Source organism: Nyctereutes procyonoides, unplaced genomic scaffold, assembly GCF_905146905.1.
Source record: "Nyctereutes procyonoides isolate TBG_1078 unplaced genomic scaffold, NYPRO_anot_genome, whole genome shotgun sequence".
Taxonomy (NCBI): Eukaryota; Metazoa; Chordata; class Mammalia; order Carnivora; family Canidae; genus Nyctereutes; species Nyctereutes procyonoides.
This window is the reverse complement of record NW_026575146.1, coordinates 23,174,024-23,194,030: the sequence shown is the minus strand read 5'-3', so window position 1 is coordinate 23,194,030 and position 20,007 is coordinate 23,174,024. Positions and strand designations below refer to the sequence as shown.

General features: G+C 37.6%; 2 protein-coding genes across 4 annotated transcripts in view; one reads left to right on the top strand and one right to left on the bottom strand.

Moving 5' to 3' along the window:
- Positions 1-721: 721 nt before the first annotated feature.
- CALHM4 (calcium homeostasis modulator family member 4) lies at positions 722-8,207 on the bottom strand. The gene is made up of 2 exons (XM_055311247.1): positions 7,589-8,207; positions 722-3,563 (listed from the first exon to the last, which is right to left on the bottom strand). Exons 1-2 carry the CDS (start codon positions 8,183-8,185, stop codon positions 3,177-3,179), a joined length of 984 nt encoding a protein of 327 aa, XP_055167222.1. The 5' UTR covers positions 8,186-8,207; the 3' UTR covers positions 722-3,176.
- A 7,887-nt stretch (positions 8,208-16,094) lies between these two features.
- The window catches only part of TRAPPC3L (trafficking protein particle complex subunit 3L), a 36,622-nt gene continuing 32,709 nt past the window's right edge, over positions 16,095-20,007 (top strand). For 2 of the 3 annotated variants that reach the window (XM_055311292.1, XM_055311291.1), the window contains exons 1-2: positions 16,095-16,287; positions 19,342-19,439. In XM_055311292.1, the coding sequence (XP_055167267.1) occupies positions 16,246-16,287; positions 19,342-19,439 (140 nt within the window). In that variant the 5' untranslated portion in view covers positions 16,095-16,245. Of the gene's footprint in view, positions 16,288-16,714; positions 16,755-19,341; positions 19,440-20,007 lie in introns of those variants that run through there. The other variant, XM_055311293.1, reaches the window with a different exon arrangement.

Here is a 20,007-nt window from a genome sequence, read left to right as displayed (position 1 = left end):
TGCTCCGTAGCTCAAGGAGCTCTTTGTATAGCCATATAGCTGAGGAAAACCTGTCGTTCAGTGACTAGGACTAAATTGTGGTAGATTTACTTAGAAGCTAACATTATATTGCTACACTTTATATTTTGAGGTAGCAAATAACTACCTAATCTTGCATTTGGAAGGCCTTTGGTTGACTGTGGTATTTCAAAGTTTTAAAGTTAATGTGATTTTCCTTTGTGCTAAAAAAAAATGCAAAAAGCACTTTGGAAATCCACATTGTTGTTTCTTATTACGATCCTGCATTTGTGTTTTTTAATGGAATTGGAGATTGAGAACAGAAGAAGGAGACAAAGAAGGTAAATATAAGTTTGATTCTGCAATTCAGCTTTGGAAAACAAAGAAAGCTGAGTTAAACACATCTAAACATTGAGATTATATTGTCTCCTAGAAAGGAGGCAGCTTAGATTGTGGTGAGGGGCTGGGGGAGCTGACAAAGTTGAAGTTAGGAAATGAGTAGGTCTGTGTGTATGCCAAGCCATAGCATTTGATGTAGTAGCCAAGATCATTTGGTAACAAAATATAAGGTAGTATTAGCATATAATTGATTTTAATTATATGTCTTTAAATTATATAAATCCATTAGGCATAAAGGGGAGGAAGTACAATATTACTAATGAAAAAGTTTTGTCTAACTGGCTGTAGAACAAAAGAATATTCTGAACAAACATATACACACAGATGGAAATATGATTTGTTTAATTGGAAATAGTGTACAATGAAATACTAGGGATGTGATCTACCTTTCAAATGTTCACATAGTTGCTATAAAGCTCTTTGAAGCCATGTAGAGAAACCAAAGAATACTTTAATCCTTTGCTAGAAAGCTGTGCGGAAGATTATGATTACGTGATTTAGAATATAAACTGTGTATGTCATACTCTGAAGGAGTTTGATGTAGAAAGGGCTTCCAGAATCTAGTAAAAAGAAAGTTTCCTGGTGTTAGTGTGTATAAGCAACGATTATCTTCTTTCTGGTGATGTAATGCTTTAACTTTATATACTCTTTGATGTTTCTATTAACTGAAAATCTTATTGGAGAGTATTTCCTGTGCTATAATCCCCAGAAACTAATAAAATAATTCTGAACATGGTATAAAGTTTTGATTAAACTATTCTGTCCCAATACAGAGGAGTTTCAAAAATTCCCAGATAGATAGAGTGATAAATTTTAGTGCTGGAGGAGACTGGAGAACAAAGTGGACATGACCTTCCGTATTTACACGGTTCATTTACATCAGAGCCAGATGAGGACCCTAATTAACTTCCACAACTTCTGTTTTCTTAAGGATCCCTCTTGTGGGGCACCTGGGTGGCTCAGTGGTTGAGTGTCTGGTTTTGGCCCAGGTCATGATCTCATGATCCTGAGGTCCTGGGATCCAGTTCTGCATCAAGCTTTCCGCAGGGAGCCTGCATCTCCCTCTGCCTATGTCTCTGCCTCTGCGTGTATTTGTCTTTCATGAATAAATAAATAAAATCTTAAAAAAAAAATGACGATCCCTCTTGTCATGTCAGTCATGTCAGTCCTTGGCTACTTGAAAAAGTTCAGTACATGAACGTTCTTTTGAAAGTGGAATGTCAGCAAATGTGTTTAGAAGAAGAATTGAACTCCGTGATAATTTCCTTCTAATGGAGACAACCTGGGCCTACTATTCCAGAAGATTGTATACATATGGACCTGTATACATTTAAACATGAACATAAATATCTTAATAGATTTAAAATGCACCTCAAGAATACATTTGCTTCAGTTCCTTGCCCTACAACAGGTAAGGTATCATTAACTATATTTTATAGATGAAGTGACTGAGTCCCAGATAGACTAGCTGACTTGTCCATTAAGTAATGGTGAAGGAGAGACGGATCTCCTGTCATCGCAAAGTACTACACTAGGCATCTCTTATAAATTTTTTTAAAAAATGGCCTTCAAATTCATTTTCTATTGGTTTCCATGAAGTTTGTGGAACCCATAATTTCACACAGAATAGACTCTTCCACAATTGTGTAAAAGTAGATTACTAAGTGATTATATTTCAGTTATTCAAGTTCTCTGGTCTCCTTGAAAGTGAATCTTGAACGTCAGCATGACAATTGATAGTTGGTCCATTACCCAGTAAGCAGCCATGGTTTTGGTTTTAAAAGACACACGAAAGCTCTCATTTTGCTTTAGCCAATGAACCAGTTGCTTAAGTGAATGTGACAAACATCAGGCACAAGACACTACATATATCAGAAATAATCAGGATAAATTAGAAACTTTCAGATATTAGAGGTGTAGCGTCACAGAGAAGAGTCAGGCAGGTCTCCCCTTTTGGAGTTTTAGATAATGGGTATATACAAATACAGATGGCAGTCTCATTTCCCCAAATGGATTTTGAGTGCAAGGGTGCAAATTGATAATGAAAAGGCATGGATAGTGTCTCTACAGTAGAGCATAGAAGGGAAAATTTCTAGAATAAACTTATGTTTTGGCTATAAAAATGTTCCTAGTGTGGACGTGCTACCAATAACATTTATGATACTAATGATGATAGAATAATGCATCATCTTACCCTGGTTATGGCAGAATTGACACAAGACCTTGCATGGGCTTCTACTGTACATGTTACCAGTTTAGAAAGGGCTTTTAGTATAGGTGCTGCCAAAGCGAGCACAGAAAGGGCTTTTCATCCTGTTGCCAAAAGGTCAGATATTTAAGATCAAAGGAAATTAGAGAGTAATGGAAAACGTGGAACACAGAAAGAGTAACGTGTGTTGGCACTTATTTTAGGAAAGGCACTGTGCTGAGCACTTAGCTTATATTAACACCTTTAATCCTCACAACAGCTCTATGAGGTAGCCGTTATGTGCAGATAACAAGATGGTGCTCAAAAATACTATTTTTCACACAGCTAATTGAGTAACAACCGAGATTCCAACTCTGATAGGACTTCAAGATCCATATTGTTTTCATTAAGCCAATATTAAACCAGTATCATTGGCACAATGATCAGATAAACGGATTTTGGAAATAGCACCTTGAATGGACTCAGTCAAACAAATCTCAGGAGAGAAAAAGGTGAAGAGATTACTTTGAAACTCCATCATCACAAAAATAAACCATCTGTTAAGCAACCTGAATTGTGAGAGGTGCCATAATCAAGGTTTTAATTCAATACCTTCGGGTTTGCTTTCCTCATTATCCTCATCCACCCTGTCTCCAAGGAAGCTATAGCGACCTTGCAAGTCCTCACCCATGCAGAAAAGACTGGGTGCTGAAATATCTCTCCAGTCCTGACATGAAGGAATACGGATGTGTTTGACATCTTCCTTTCCAGGAATAAAGCCAAAGAGTTTCTTTATGCGCTGCATGATGATGAGCCGTGAATGCTGCTCTGCAGCTTGTTCAAAGAGCTCCCTCTCGTTGTGCAGGTGGTTGGTCCAGTAGCAGTGCTGCAGAGAGGTGAGGGGGGAGCAGCACCTCGCCAAGCAGCAGGACACGAGGATAGCGATGGTTGCCAAGGTGATCAAAATCCAGCCCAGCATCTTGATATAGTTATTTAAATAAAAATCAGAAAACATCAATATAGCAATTATCAAAGGAACAGGCACAGTAAGAGGGATTCTTACATAACTAAGAAGTGGGTAAGAAATTTGTTTTTCTAGTCTTTAAAATACTAACAAGGTGCTGATCGCTTGATATGGATATAGGCATGATGGAGAGACTAAACCCAACCATTTTAATTTGGTTTGGGGCCTATTAAGGATATTGACCAGTTAACTTAGAGTGGATTAGAAGTCCTGTCCTTGAAGTGGCAGATGCTATAACCCACCAATTACTCTTATGTAAGGTACAATAAACTATATTTAACTCCCCCTCTCTCCCAACCATTAGGTAGGTACAGGTCAAGCATCCTTTGGGTTCTTAACAACTATTTGGTAATGATTGTGATGAAGATGATACGATAGATAATAATGGTAGCTTCCTAAGTGCCTTCTTAATAATGTGCTAACAGGTGTTCATTAATATTTCTTCCTGAACTGCTCTTCCCTTTTATTTTTTTGTGACCAGAGATGACTTTTATGTCCCTAAATGGAAAGCACTTTATTATTTTCCTTTTCATTTCCCTCCTCCTTCAAATAGTTATTGGCTGACCAGTTTAATGATTCATTTTTGAAATATACTTAGAAGGGAAAATTAGCCATATTTTATTTGCAATTACTTAGTGTCCTCTTTGAAAGATTGATGTAAATGGCTGTTTTCGGGCAGCCCGGGTGGCTCAGCGGTTTAGCACCACCTTCGGTCCAGGGTCTGATCCTGGAGACCCGGGATTGAGTCCCACGTCGGGCTTCCTGCATAGAGCCTGCTTCTCCCTATGCCTGTGTCTGTGTCTGTGTTTCTCTGTATCTCTCATGGGTAAATAAATAAAATCTTTTAAAATAATAATAAAATAAATGGCTGTTTTCTAGTCTTGGAACTCTTTTTTTTTAATGATTTTTTAAAGATTTTATTTATTTATTTATGAGAGACACAGAAAGGCAGAGACATAGGCAGAGGGAGAAGCAGGCTCCCTAGGGATTAAGGATCCTAGGATCACTACAGGAGCCAGAGGCAGATGCTCAACCACTGAGCCACTCAGGCACCCTAATAATTCTTTTTTTCCCAATCGTTAACAATTATTATGTAAAGTGAGAGAGGCAAGTTCCACACCGATAAGGAAGCTAGCAGGAGGCAGCCACAGTCTGGGAGGTGAAGGTCTCTCCCACAGCTTGTGATTCTCCAGCAGACCTGGAATTACCAGGGTGAGCACAGCAGGGTAGCTGCACTCAATGGAGGCTAAAACCTACAAAGTGACACAGCAATTTAACTTGAGAGAGGCCAGCACGGTGGAGGAAAGGCCATCTGAGATGCCCATTAATTATCAGCCATCATTTATTGAGTACCTGGTTGACCTCTCACCATGTTCTATACATGGTGGTTGGTTATGGGGACTTAGATGTGAATACATTTAAGATACATTCAGCTTTCCACAGTCTTTCAACCAAAGGAGGAAGACAAAATAGCAAGCCAAGAAATATAGTTAAATATGATAGGTTTTTTTATACCAGTAAGCACAATGGGAAAGAAATGAACTCACTTAATGAAGAGGAGTATCAGGGAGTACTTCCCAGAGGAGATGATGTTCAGACTTAAATATTAAAGAGCAGTTCACCAGATGCAAGAAATTAAGAGTTCTGATTAAAAAAAAAAGCTGATAAGAAGAAAAATAAGAGCATGAAGAATTGGGAGAACCTCAAGAAGTTTGTGCTCACAGGTCATAGGAGTCCTGTGAAAAAGTCAGGAGCCAGCCACTGAAGGACTTTGTATGCCCTGACAAGAATTTGGGTTTGTGACTGGGCCAGTAGGAAATCATTCAGGAACTTCATATAGGGTCTGGGGACAGTGATCATAATTCGATTCACATTTAGAAAGATAATTTTGGCATGGCTGTAGAAAGTTGACTGAAATTGGATAAAACTATGCCAGGAAGCTATTTTAGAATGACGTATGGGCAGAGAAGGGGTTTGAACTTTATAGGACCTTGTGGTCATCTCAGAAAAATCAAACAGAAAAAACAGTGTATACTTCTCAAATGAGACTGAAGTTCAAGGTAGTCGTGAAATGTGGCTTGGTACAATGGAAACAGTATGACCTTTGAATATCTCTCTCAGCCCTTTATTAGCTCTGTGAGCTTATAAAAGTTACATAAACTCTTTAGTCTTTGCTTTCCTCATCTGTAAAATGGGATTGATTATAGCTCTCTCTTAAGATTCTGAAGGTTAGAATTAAAAATGAAGTATTTGTACAGTATATGATAAACATCTTACTAAATATTAGTTTTGTGGTCGCTGATCCAAAGAAGTCCACTGACTGATGGCACTCAGAACCATAAAACTGTCTTTTCCCGTAAGTCTGTGTAATATATTAAACAAGGTATTTTATTTTCACTTTAAGAAAATCTTACTAGTGTGTAATAGATCTTAGTTTTTCTTGAGCAAGAACATTTTTGCAAGTTAAAATGGTCCCATTAATTATTTGACGTTTCACCTATCCTCACATAGCTCCCTCCTCTATCTGAGCTCTAGGGCTAGTATAAAAGGTTGAGGCACAGCATACCTTAATGGGATTTCTAACTTTGCTTCAATCAGGCCATATGCAACACTTGAGTATTCTGTGTGTTGATAGTAATTTTTTTCAACAGAATAGCACTAGCACTTCTAAATTTTAATAGCTAAAAAAGTGATGGGTCAAAAATGTGTATGCCTTTGCAATAAATAGTTTAAAAATAGTGTATTTTTATTGTGCTGCAGTGGTTTGCCAATGTGTTTTTATCCCCAAATCCCTCACAGAGAGCGATGAATGCCAATGATTCTTTCTGTATTGACAAAATGCACTTTTACAGTTCTTTTTTTTTAAGATTTTATTTTTTATTTATTCATGAGAGACATAGATTGAGAGAGAGAGGCAGAGACACAGGCAGAGGGAGAAGCAGGCTCTATGCATGGAGCCTGAAGTGGGACTCGATTTTAGGTCCCCAGGATCAGGCCCTGGGTAGAAGGCGGCGCTAAACCACTGAGCCACCTGGGCTACCCTATAGTTCTTAAATTTAACCTGTAAGTGCAGTAGATACAGGCCTTTTCTCTGCCTCATCCCACCCCCTCATGTAAACTTGTCTAAGGACATTAAATTTAGAGCCATCGCTGGAATTTATTTTGATCATTATTAAGCTTCCTATAATTTTAGGTAAAATGTTAATACACAAGAAAGTATTTCAGAATATCCAAGATGGAATGAAATGATACACTGTATGGTAATAATAATTTTAATGACGATATCTAAGATGTATTGTTTTTTAACATGGATTGTAGACACGATGCTGAGCCTTTTAGATATATTAGCTCATTTATTACTCACTTCAACCTTATTTGGTAGGCCCTATTAATATCTCTATTTGCAAATTGAACACCAATAAAAAATAAATGTATATTAAAAAAATAGTGAAAGGGAATAAAGGAGAAAGGAGAAAAAAATGAGTGGGAAATATCAGAAAGGGAGACAGAACATGAAAGACTCCTAACTCTGGGAAACGAACTAGGGGTGGTGGAAGGGGAGGTGGGCGGGGGGTGCGGGTGACTGGGTGATGGGCACTGAGGTGGGCACTTGATGGGATGAGCACTGGGTGTTATTCTATATGTTGGCAAACTGAACATCAATAACAAATTTATTAAAAAAAGTAAAAAAATCTCTTTTATAGCAAAGAAAAGTAAAGCGTGGTTAAGTTATATAACTTGCTCAAGGTTTTGCAGGTTAATAAAAGGCAAAGCAAGATTCAAACACAGGTCTGCTGACTCCAAAGCCCAACATCCTAACCATATGTCTAGAGCCACTCAGTAGAAATCACTTTGATAAGTGGCATCAAGATTGTGTTGTATATTCGGATACTATGAGAAGTAGTAGGAATGTGAAATGTCTCCAATGGCTGCAGTTAAGATGGGATAGCATAGCAAGAAAAAAAAAATCAAGAACTTACTTGTGACTGGAATCTGTGCAGAAGAGCAACTTCATCTCTTGCCAGGATCATGTCAGATGGAGCTGATTTGGGACATGGAAACCCAGCTAGGATCTCTTTTCGTTTGCTCGCGCTGACATTGTCAAACACTGGGTAATGATCCACAGATGCGAATTCACTTGCTGCGCATTCATAGTAGGTGCCTGTCAGCAGGGTGACAGCCAGCCATGTTAATGGGGCAACAAGTGCCCTCCCAGTGATGCTGAAGAACCGAAGACAAGCCAGCTTGCGCTCCAGGGGGCTGATTCTCCGGTGTGAAGGGGCACAGCTGCAGCAGTATTCACTGGTCATTGTCCACATCTGGCTTCTCAGAGCATAGCCAGCAACCAGAAGGATCAAGGCTGGGATGACTAGAAACGCAGAACCATAGTAGAAATTTTTTCCAACCTGACAGGGACAACTGAATGTGAAAGAAGAGAAAAGCTGTTGCCCACCAATAGTCAAAGCAGCAATGAGAGAATTGATAAATGTCCCACTTCTCTGCAGGGAAGATACGATATTGTTGAGAGTTCGGCTCATCGTTGGGAAGCTCTGAAACAAATGGCCCTTTCTGATCATTAGACTCCACAGCTATAACCATTTTATGGGATCTTACTGGTTTAACTGGCTGTGTCAAGCGACTGAACATCCTTATATGTTTAAAGGATTCTAGCATCTTTCCTTGTGTACTTTGTGAATCCTGAACTAATAAATGCCCTTCGGATTACAGCTGGAAGAAACTAGAGAGATTAATCTGGTACGAGTGACAGGAAACACTTCTGCAGTATATCTTCCTGCTAAAAAAAGAATGACCTGCTTTGCAAAGCAAATTGCTGCCATCTTTCCATGTGCTGCTGTGTGACACAACATGCTCAGCACCAGCAAATAGAACATTGGGAGCAAAACAGAGAACATTCTTACCCTGTACTAGACCAGGATTTAGTTACCATCAAATTATGATATAAGAACACAGAAATTATCAAATAATAGAGCAATCCAAACATTAGGGCTGTCTGGAACATCCAAAACCTAAGAGTTCTGTCAGAAGGTCCCAAAAGCTTTCCCCAAAAGGACAAGAGTTGGGTACCCATAAATCCAAATCACAACAAAAACATTCCAACTTTGCATTAAAATGCATTTGTATTGATGGAATATAATATATTAAAGTGTGGCTTTATAAGTTAATTAGAAAATTTGGGTTTATATGGTATCTTTTTGTTACATGAAAATGTGATACCTAGGTATTAATAAAATTGTATATCTATAGAAAGAAGTAAAATGATCAGATATGTAAGGTGTTTTCTATATTTAATCAGAAAATATTTATTGTATAACTTCTATACAAAAGGCACTGGACTAGGCTTGGTTGGGCTAATAAAAAGTGAATAAGATACAAATTTCTCAAACTGTCAACTGGCTGTTGTTAAATATGTAATTAGTGAATTGAAGCATAATGCTGAGGAATTCACCCAAAGTACAGTATAAAAAGATAAAGAAATAAAATACTATATTTTAAAAACCAATTCAATGAACTAGAAGAGACTAAGCAACTCTATAATAGGACTTCCAGAAGGAAGAAATGGGATAGGCAGAGAAACAATGTTTCAAGAGAAGTAACAGAGTTTTGCAGAATCAAAGAAAGTTCTCATATCAGAAGAGTGTTAGATGTTCTGAGCAGCTTAAATGAAGACAAATCTACATATAAAAACACCATAGTAAAACCGCAGAGTGTGAAAAATGAAGCGATATTATTAAAAGCTACCAGAAGGGGATGCCTGGGTTGCTCAGTGGTTGAGCTTCTGCCTTTGGCTCAGGGTGTGATCTCGGGTCCGGGGATTGAGTCCCACATCGGGTTCTTGCAGGGAGCCTGCTTCTCCCCCTGTCTATGTCTCTGCCTCTCTCTGTGTGTCTCTCATGAATAAATAAATAAAATCTTTAGGAAAAAAAAAAGCTACCAGAAAGAAGAGACACATAAACTACGAAAGAATGACTGAATCTCTCATTAGCAACACTGGAGACCAGAGGCAGTATCTTCAAAATGCTTAGTACCAGATACACTATCACTCAAGACAGAACAAAACAAAGATACATATGTTAATTTTAAAAAGAGATACATAAAGGCTAAGGGAATTTACCACTCACAGGAACTCATAAAGAGCATTATTAAAGGATATATTTCAACAAGGAGAAAAATTAACTCTAAGGAATGACACAGGACAAAAAATAATTATGAGTACAAATATGGCATTTTTAAGTTATTTTCTTTAATCATTAGCTGTGGAAAGAATTACTTTTTTAACAGGTGGAACTAAGGCAATACACGGTTATGATATGATATCAGTATGCAAACGGCTAAAATTAAGAAGACTGACCCTATCAAATGTTGCTAAGGTTTGCAGAATAACTGGAACTCTTTTTATTTATTTTTTTTAATGTTTATTTATTTTAGAGAGAGAAAGAGTGTGGCAGGGAGGGGCAGAGGGAGCAGGAGAGAGACACTCAAGCAGACTCCACACTGAGCATGGAGCCTGACTTGGGGCTTGATCTCATGACCTTGAGATCATGACCTGAGCCAAAAATCAAGAGTTGGATGCTTAACCAACTGAGCCAGTCAGGCACTCCCAGAGTAACTACAACACTTATACCCTGATAGCGGGAATGTAAAATGGAATATTTTTGGAAAATTGTCAGTTTCTTTAAAAGTTTACTATGTACCCACTATATATGGTACAGTCATTTGTCTCCTAGTTACTTGCTCAAGAGAAATGAAAGCATAAGTCTACACAAAAAATTGCACTTGAATGTCCACAGTAGCTTTATTTATAATAGCTACAAACCAGAAACAACACAAATGTCCATCAACAGGTGAGTAGATCAACAAACTGTTATATGTCCATATGATGAATACTCCTTGGTAAGATAAAATGAATAAACTATTGATTTATACAATAAGAAGAATGCATTGAAAATAATTTTCTGAATTAAAGAATTTAAGCAAAGAAGTACATAATGTATGACTCTATATAAAATTCTAAAAATGCAAATTCATCAATACAGACAGAGAATAGGCCAGTGCTTGCCTAGGGAATAGAGGAGGAGGAGTAAGAAGAGTGAGTACCAAAGGGCCTTAGAAAACTTTCAAAGGTCATATCAATTTGTACTGATAGGGTTTTAATTTATGGAGGTGATTGAGTGATGACATGGAGAAGCCAACGCCATTGATAGGAGATTTCTTATTTTCATTTACCAAGAGAAGAGGGCATTCCAGGCCGCAAGGGGAAGCATCAGGTTTGGTCAAGAGGCAGAAAGGAAGACAGAAGAGCCTCGGCTAGAGCTTTTATTGGGGTTTCCATAGTAAAGGCAAGGTAAGGCAGGGGAAACAGCCTAGGATTGGCTAGTTTAAATAATTCTGGTGGGCTTTGGGGCCTAAGGGCTGTCACAGCTTGTCTAGTACCTGGTCCTGGGTCGATCTAGAGCAGGGGAAATATTGACTTGGTGTATGAGAGGTAGATAAGAAGATGTTCCGGGTCTGATCACATGGGAGATATTAACCGCTTTGCCTGTTAGTGTGGCCCTGTAATTAATGGATCCCAAATAGACAAAGATTCTAAGATAACATAGCTGAAACAAGGGTAATGGAAATGTTAATTATGTTAATTAATTTGATGGCTTTGGGGTTTATATGTATGCCAAAACTCATCAAATTTTATTTTATTTATTTATTTTTAAAAGATTTTATTTATTCATGAGAGACACAGAGAGAGAGGCAGAGACACAGGCAGAGGGAGAAGCAGGCTCCATGCAGGGAGTCCAATGCAGGACTCGATCCGAGGACTCCAGGATCACTCCCTGGGCCAAAGGCAGATGCTTAACTGCTGAACCACCCAGGTGTTCCAAGACTCATCAAATTTTAAATCAATTCATCTCATTAAAGCAGCAAAATTGTAAGCATAATTATTAAATACTTGAAATATAGTGTATAGATCATTCAAAAGCAGAAAATTAGAAGGGAATATTAACAGAAAAAGAGACTAAAGAAAGGGAAAATGATGGTAAAAAGAAAACACAAAATAATGGTAAAAATGAGACCAAACACATCAATAATCACATACAAAAAAAATTTAAATACCTAATAATTACTGTGGGCTTAGGGACATGTCAGGCACAATTATAAGAACTATGATGAGATACTAATATCATCCTCAACTGGTTTACAGATGAGAATGTTATCCTCAACTTGCTTACAGGTAAGAACTTATTTTCATGAAAAGATTCAGGAAATTGCACAGGGCCATACAGAGATGGGTAAACTTAGCTCCAGAGTTGTTAAAAAAAATAGAGTCATACTGCTTACAAGGGACACACCAAAAACTAGACCACACACAAAGCTTGAGAAATAAAGGCACTGAAATCTATATAACTGGGAATAATGATATTAAAAGAAGGCAGAACCGAACCAAAGGCAACAAGTGTCAAAAGGGCTAATTTGGGACACTCCATCATAATAAAAGGAACAATCCATTATGAAGATAGAGCAATTGTCAACTTGTATGTCTGTGTATGTAGTATCCCATCACAGTATTTCCATCCCATTTCATTAGTAATGTCCAATAATGAAGAAACAGATGAATCAACTGCAGAAACAGAATGCTGTAGACGAGGGGTTGACCATCTAAGGCTCATAGACAAAACTGGCCCACTGCCTGTATTCTTCGACTTGAGTTAAGAATGGTTTCTACACCTTAACACAGTTGGATGTAACAAAAAATTGTTTAGTATTTTATAACATGTGAAACTGCATGAGATTCAAATCTCCATGTTTACAAATAAAGTTTTATTGGCACACAGGCACACCTGTTCCTGCTTTCCCATCACAATAGCAGAGTTGAGTGGTTGTGACAGAGTCCATATGTTTGTAGAACTTAAAACACCTACGCTCTGGGCCTTCTCAGAAGAAGTTTGCTAATCTCATCTAGAAAGGCTGTGAAAATAAATGAGCTAGAGTGACAGCCATGGATATGGATAAACCTTAACAAATAACTGGGAAGAAAAAATGCAAGCTGTAGGATATGTACAGTATGATAAATTATGTCATTTTAAAACAAACTGATGGGGCATCTGGGTGGCTCAGCAGTTGGGCATCTGCCTTCAGCTCAGGTTGTGATCCTGGGGTCCTGGGATCGAGTACTGCATTGGGCTCCCCACAGGGAGCCTGTTTCTCCGTCTGCCTATGTCTCTGCCTCTCTCTGTGTGTCTCTCATGAATAAATACATAAAATATTTTAAAAATAAAATGAAATGATACTACATATTCTTTGCACTTACTAACATATAGAGAATTTTAAAACATATATAGAAATAATAAATATCAAGTTCTATGTAGTGGTGACCACTGAGGAGGACAGAATAGAATTAAAGAGGGTGCTGGCTATTTCAACTGGATCAGCATTGCTTTATTGCTTACAACAAGGCCTCAAGTATATCTAGCAACTTGTTCCATGGAACGTGGTAGTAAAAACCGCATTTTCCTTGTGTTTATAGTTTCATATTTTAAAAGTCCATGTAATGGAACATATGGGAAGTGAGGAAGAGAGAAGGAAATTGTAGACCAGTGTTTCAGGGAACAACGCAAGAAAGGATGGAGCACTGATTAATGAGAAGTCACTATTGGAGTATCAAAGTCTTGCCGTAAAGGAGTTTCTTGATGACAAATTCTTAATTTTTTATCGTTGTTTACAGTCAAAAGAACTAATGACTTCCTCAGGGGTCCTGTGTGTAACTCGTCAGTGATTGTGAATGATTACATCTATGATGGATCAATTTTCTTTGGGGTGTTATAACCAAATGGTCTTTTTGTTAAAGATAGCTTGCTGTCACCTGTCTATCCAACATATTAAATGTCTACTTGTCAGCGGAGACCCAGAGGCTCCCTGGCTGAGGACGTGCTGGCACACGGATAGGAAAATCAGATCTGACAGCTAGAGCAGTCCTCAGAGGGCTGGGGTGCTGAGCATATTATCACTCATTTTATGTAAAGAAGTTTGGTTAAAATAAATGCAAAAGGCAGCTTTAAACAGAAAAAGAAATTGCAAAAAGATAAGACATTCCTGAAGCAGATGTGATGGCTGTGTCTGATAGTTTGTGGGCAGTCTCAGAGATGACACAGCTGATGATAGATCAGTAGGGGTTCCCCTCTGTCAGCACCTCCCCAGTCTACTCAGCTGCCCAGGTACCTCCCAAGGGACCACTCTCGGGGACTGGCTCAGTTCATCACTTCCTTGCGCTGGTCGGTTTGCAGTGCCCTATGATGCCATCGACCATTGCATCATTCTCCCAACCCTGGCTCCAAGTTTGTCCTAGGCTACCAAAAGAACTCTTAATAAAAGAGGAAAAGCTCCTCCTCTGCATTATTTTGAAATGATTCTTCTTCCCAGTTCACTGCCAAGACAGAAATTATCTACCAGCTACCTGTTTGAAACATACCCTTTGTACTTTCTTCTATTTAAGGGAAGAAAGTGAAGAAAAGAAAGAGCCTGGGGCACACCAGCCTGCCTTAGATCATAAAGGCCACTGAAGGTTGGTGGGTTTCAGATTCTGGGACACAATCCAGTGTCCCAGCACCACCGGCTGCAGCTGTGTTCGTGCAGGCTGTGCCTCTCCTGCAGGAACGCCAGGCAGGGACTCCTTCCTCAAGCCTCATGGTCCTGGGTGAAAGGGCAGGAGAGAGGGGGAGGCCTGGCAGTCCAGAGGAAGAGCTGGCTTGTCCCAATGTGCCCACGATGTCCTGAATCCTCAAGGTGGCCGTGATGTTTCCACACCACAGTCATTAGAGTTCAGTGAAATGGATTCCTGGACCACCACTCTCCACACACCAAGCACACAGGCCTGTGCTGTTTTTCTCAGGACTCAGCACTGCCCCCCCACTAGGCTCAGCAGCGTGCTCTCACCATGCCTTCGTAGCCATTGTGAGTCCACCTCTAAACTATTTTGCTCTAACATAGAGCGTGTACAGTAGAAAAAAATGTTTGATTTGGAGTCAGCAACTTGAGCCTAAATCCTTCCTTGTTGCCAACTCTCCAGCGGCTTTGAACAAATTTCTTAACATGACTTATAGATTCTTATCCTAGGACATGGCAATCAATTACAGATGGTAATTGAATTAGAGGGAGAGAAAGTGAAAACCATGTTTTAAATTGTAAGCTTTACATAAATATAAGGTGGTGTTAATCCGCCACCAAAAAGCACCCTTCGCCCCCCTACACCACCACCTAGCAAAACTGACTTTTCCTGGGAATAGTCATGGAATACAGGCATTAATAGGAATACCCTAAATATTGTGGAACCCCATTCAATATACTCACGAGAAAAAACTACAGTAATTAGTGTTTCTATGGTGCATTATAATGTGTTTTATAGCGCACATTATCTCTTTGATACTCACAATTATTCTGTGAGGTGGGTATTATTATTGCCTTTTTGCAAATGTGGAAACTGAGCCATAGAGCAATAAAATAGCTTGTCCAAAGTCACTCAGCCAGTAAATGGTAGAACTGCAGCTCAGCCTGAGACTTCCAAATTCTCCTAGGCTCTTTCAACTCCACCACACTCTTTCAAAGTAGTGAGTAGTCTGTCTTTATACTATGTACTTTATACTTGCTATACTTTATAGCAAGCATTTTCGAGAACATACAGGGCTCATTGACTCAGATGGTAAGAAGTAGGAAACTACTTTCTTTAAATTGAGTTTTAGGCTTCTGTTTCTGGAACAGTTTTGATCCTCCACACCCTGCAGCTGTCAAGATGAGGGAGTTTCTCGTTTTAGCTTTAAATATGTATACTCCTACTTAAATAAAGAGAGGCTTCAGTAGCTAATATCTCAGGGACTACAAAAGAAAGCTGAGGGCTTGCTTTCTCTGCCAAAATCATTATACATTATTCAACTGTAGAACACTCATTTAGAGCAACAGTTTCACAACAAAAAATACTAATACCCCCAAATCCATCATTCCTTAAAACTGCTGCTTATGAAAACAAAAGTACCAAATATATTTGAATTTTGTGTTTTTTTGTTTTTTTATTTTTATATTTGAATTTTGTAATCATGAAAGATGGGGGTGTGCGATACCTATTAGAGTTGTTGATTAGGTTTGAACCCAAAGGGTAGTACCTACAGATTGCTGATCCTGTCTCGAATTCACACAACAATCAATACAAAGACTGAATAATGCTAACATTGAGATCTGTCTTGGATTGTGAAGGTTTCTGTTTGTGATTTTAGAACAATGCCTTGGCATGAGAGCAAAACACCACTCTTATATCCCTTGGGCTAAAGAATTTTCAGTAGCTGGTGCTTCTGATCTGACTTCCCACTATCAGCTTTTATGCCTCTAGATTACAACTTGTTCTCACCAGTGAAGCAATATTTGATCGGTGGCAAGGAACGTGCCTATAAGACAGTCCTGCTCATGATTGTTTTCCTCTACAGCCCAGCCAGGAGCAACAGCAGCAGGGTGCAGAAGTAGCACTTGTCTCAAAGCAAGAAGGAACTTGCAAAAAACGGAAGGACAGAGATTGATATGCCTCTAAGGTAAAAGCCAGTGAAAAGAAATCGAAGATCACATTCTCCATCTATCAAGCACTATGTCTCGCCCTGCACACAGAAGACCAGAATACCATAAAATCGTAAGGCCTTTTTATAAATATATTCTCAAAGAAGGTTTTCTTCTACTTCAAGGGAAATGTTTTCTTGAATGATTTCTGATTTATTTTAAATGGTGACACTTATACACAGACTTTTTTTCCAGTGGAGCAAAGGAGTGTTTAGTAGATGGATCATAAAAGACACCTCTGGGAACAGTACAATGATCTCTAACACAGTGTAACAAAATAATTGATCCTTTATACATATTTTAGGGTTTTCTTTTGTGACTAATTAGCTCTATAAAGGAACAAATTTATCTTTTGTATCTGATAGAAAATATAAAAAGATGAAGCAATTCTTTGTATTTCTTACTTCAGAACTAGGAAATGAAATGTATGTGAAATATATATAAAGATAGTGATTATGTATTAAATTAAGGGGAATAAATCAGCAAAAAAACCTCAGCATTAAAAGTTTGCCTTTAGAAATATATTTCCTTGTCTCAAATGTAAGTATCTATTACTATAATTTGATATGTGCTATTAACCTTTCTGTATATTCCAAGCTCAGAGTTATTTTCAAAACTTAATTGTTTGCAGATTAGCTTTGGATAAATATTCTTTTATAATCCTCTCATTAGAAATTGCAGATGTGAAAATGTATCATTAAATTAAAGCTCTTTTAATTATTTCAGGAAACTGACGAGCATTGAATAAAATAATTTCAGTTATGGGTACTTAGAATTGTATGATTAACTGGCACACCCCAATTGGGAATGCTTGTAGATACCCCCTCTGGCATTCTGGGATCTTGACTTATTTTTATGTGGGGCTCTGAAATACTAAAAGATTTTGTAGAGTTGAGATATTGTACCTAAATCACTTCATTTATGTGTCAGTTAAAACACACTTTTATCCTAATATATCCAAAACCTCAAATAATTAATGGTGTTCTGTTTTTTATATGTGAAAATGACTTTTTATTGTTTTATGAACTATGTCAAATTTTATGTTGACATTTTCTGTGACCAGTAGTATGGATTTGAGACCTACTGGACATGTAGTTTAAGGAATCGCCTTTTACTAGGATGCAGAATGGAAAATGGGCCTCATGGGTGTTGAACTTAAAATTCAGCTATGAGTCAACTATAGTGACTACTCACCCATCAGAATAAGAGAGAAAGAGGAAGAAGAAAATGCCATGATTCAGTTTGGTTATATTATAAATGGGCACAATGTTGAGGCTCTGGCATATGAGTAGGGTGTAATTTCATTTCCTGTTACCTCTTGGTCAAATTCTTCTATTTTTCTTGCTAGTGGCAACAACCACATTATTCTCTCTGTCTCTCCTTCACCTTTGCTTATTTTTATGCTGTGCTCTTAACCACATAGCATAATTTATCTTCTGTGGTGGCTCCTTATTTGTTGAGAAGATATTTCATGTATAATTTACAGACATTTCTTATAGTGTATGACCAAGTTTTTCAAGTTAAATAAGAACAGAATTAAAATTGAATACATTGTGACTCTTTAGTGATTTAATAATATTTATGTTAAAATCACTAGCTTTACATTTCTTCTTTTCTAGTAGAAATATTAATGTACTTATTATTTTCCTATACCTGACTCATATAGATTAGTCCTTGATGTAATGTCAATTAGTGTATATAATGTACATTCTACACACACTTATGACATTTTGATTTATATTTTCAGTGTAAATTATATCCACATATGGACTTAATTTTTATAATTATTTAGATTCTATCCATTTAAAACTTATTTAGTTATTACAAACATTCTATCTGATTAAAGAAACATATTTGTTATGACATAAACCCACGTATATGGAAGTGGACTCTGGTGGTATTGGACAAATTTTGGAAGTATTTGGATCAAAATTATATAACATTTTATAGACGTTACTTTGTTGAAAAAACAATTTTATTGGCTTGGTTAGCCATTTCTGAAGCTGGTGCCTTAAAAAAAAAATCTTATCAGGTCTTATCTTACCCTCCATGTTAGGCTACCCAAGACACCTGAGTCTAGAGGTATAGACACCTCTTCTAACTGGAATCCAGATTTACCTTTTCATGTAAACACAAGATTATGCTATGCACAGAATAAGATTATTTTAAACAGTGGATCCCTTCCGTCCCTCCCTCTCCCACCCACCTCTATTTCAAATAGGCCTTCTTTTGTGCATCTCAGAGATAATTGCTATGTCAGAGTGAAGCCTGCAGTCTCAGGTTCCACCCTGGCTCTGCCAGTTGATGGCTAGTTGGACAAGTCACTCATTCCTCCTGAGGCCTCATTCCCTCTTCTGTGGGACTGAGAGCATTGGAATAAATTATCCCTAATATCTCCGGCCCTTACTTAGATAGTATTCAATAGCAGAAGCAAAATAGAGAGACTTTGTCAAATGGATTGGTCAAGCTTTGTGTGTTCTGTTTCCCATTATTTTCAACCTCTCAATGCTAAACCAAACATAAATTATTCTTAGTCGTAGTTTTCATATTTAGTTCACTCTGAAAATAGGCCATATTTTGGAGATCTATAAGGAAAGTACAAATTCTCCTTTTTTCACTAAGTATAAAGAAAACAACACCTCACAAATTTGCTGCTACAGCTGGGTTTTCATCCTGCTGGCCTCCTTGGCAGATGTGGAACCCATTAGGGATTGTGCAGACTCATGAGGAGTCTCAACCAATTATTTCTTCCAACTGAAAACATGGTCAGCCAATACCAAAGGCCATTCTAGAACAACAGAAATTTATATTAGCAATTATTCCTTTTTTAAAAACTTGCTCTGTGAAAATACCTTGCAAGCTATATAATATAGCAAATGCATACAAAGATTTCTCCTATTAAGAAATTTATTTCATTTCACAGTGTTTTTTCTCATCAGCAATGGATCCAAATATGGGTACAACTTGTTCTCAAAAGTCAAAATTATTGCAATAATTAGGAGGGTGGAAAAAAATGTGCAGATGATCTCCAAAGCTTCTTCTAATTGGAAAATTTGTTTAAAAAAAATAGAGTAGCATATTGTCCATAGCTTTACCTGTAAAGTAAAACCAACCCTTTTTTCTCTAGAACAAAGATCTCTTTGTCCTCACCTATGGAGCACTGGTTGCCCAACTGTGCAAAGATTATGAAAAAGACGAAGATGTGAATAAATATCTAGATAAAATGTAAGTAGAAGTCTTTTATTCTCATGGAATGTATATTGTTTCTTCACATCCTCTGAATTTTGTCTACTTCTAATGACTTTGCTTGCTCCACTTCATGAGCTCTTCTATTATTTCAATGAACCACATTTTAAAGCTGAACATAATTTCTGACAAATGCCATTTGGGTTGTCATAAAGTATAAAGTAAGAGAAAGGAAACTTTTTTTTTCTATGAAAACCAAGCATGGAATATATTCTTTTGAGGGAGAAATCGTTTCTTTGCTAGTCAATTATAAACAAAAGTATGGTAAAACAGACTGTTCTTTCAACAATGTGATGGATCATCAAACTGATTCTTTTCAGAAGTCTTTTGTTCTAATATAACCCCTTCTAATACAAATATGTGCTTATATAAGTACAGATTATCTGTGGAAGGATATGCAAAAAGAATGCTAATGGCAGTTGCCTGAGAGAACTTGGAGACAGGATTATACATAGAAGAGAGATTCACTTTTTCCTATGTAGTGTTTTTATTGTTTGAACACTTTTACCATTGCTATGCTTTACTTAAAAATATATTAAAGGGAGAA

What these genes read in the sequence shown, in the direction of transcription:
- CALHM4 (XM_055311247.1), bottom strand. Translation starts at nt 8,185, where the DNA reads ATGATCAGAAAGGGCCATTTGTTTCAGAGCTTCCCAACGATGAGCCGA. An exon ending in TGCACAGATTCCAGTCACAA is followed by an intron (nt 3,564 to 7,588) that starts GTAAGTTCTTGA and finishes AACTATATCAAG; the next exon opens with ATGCTGGGCTGGATTTTGAT.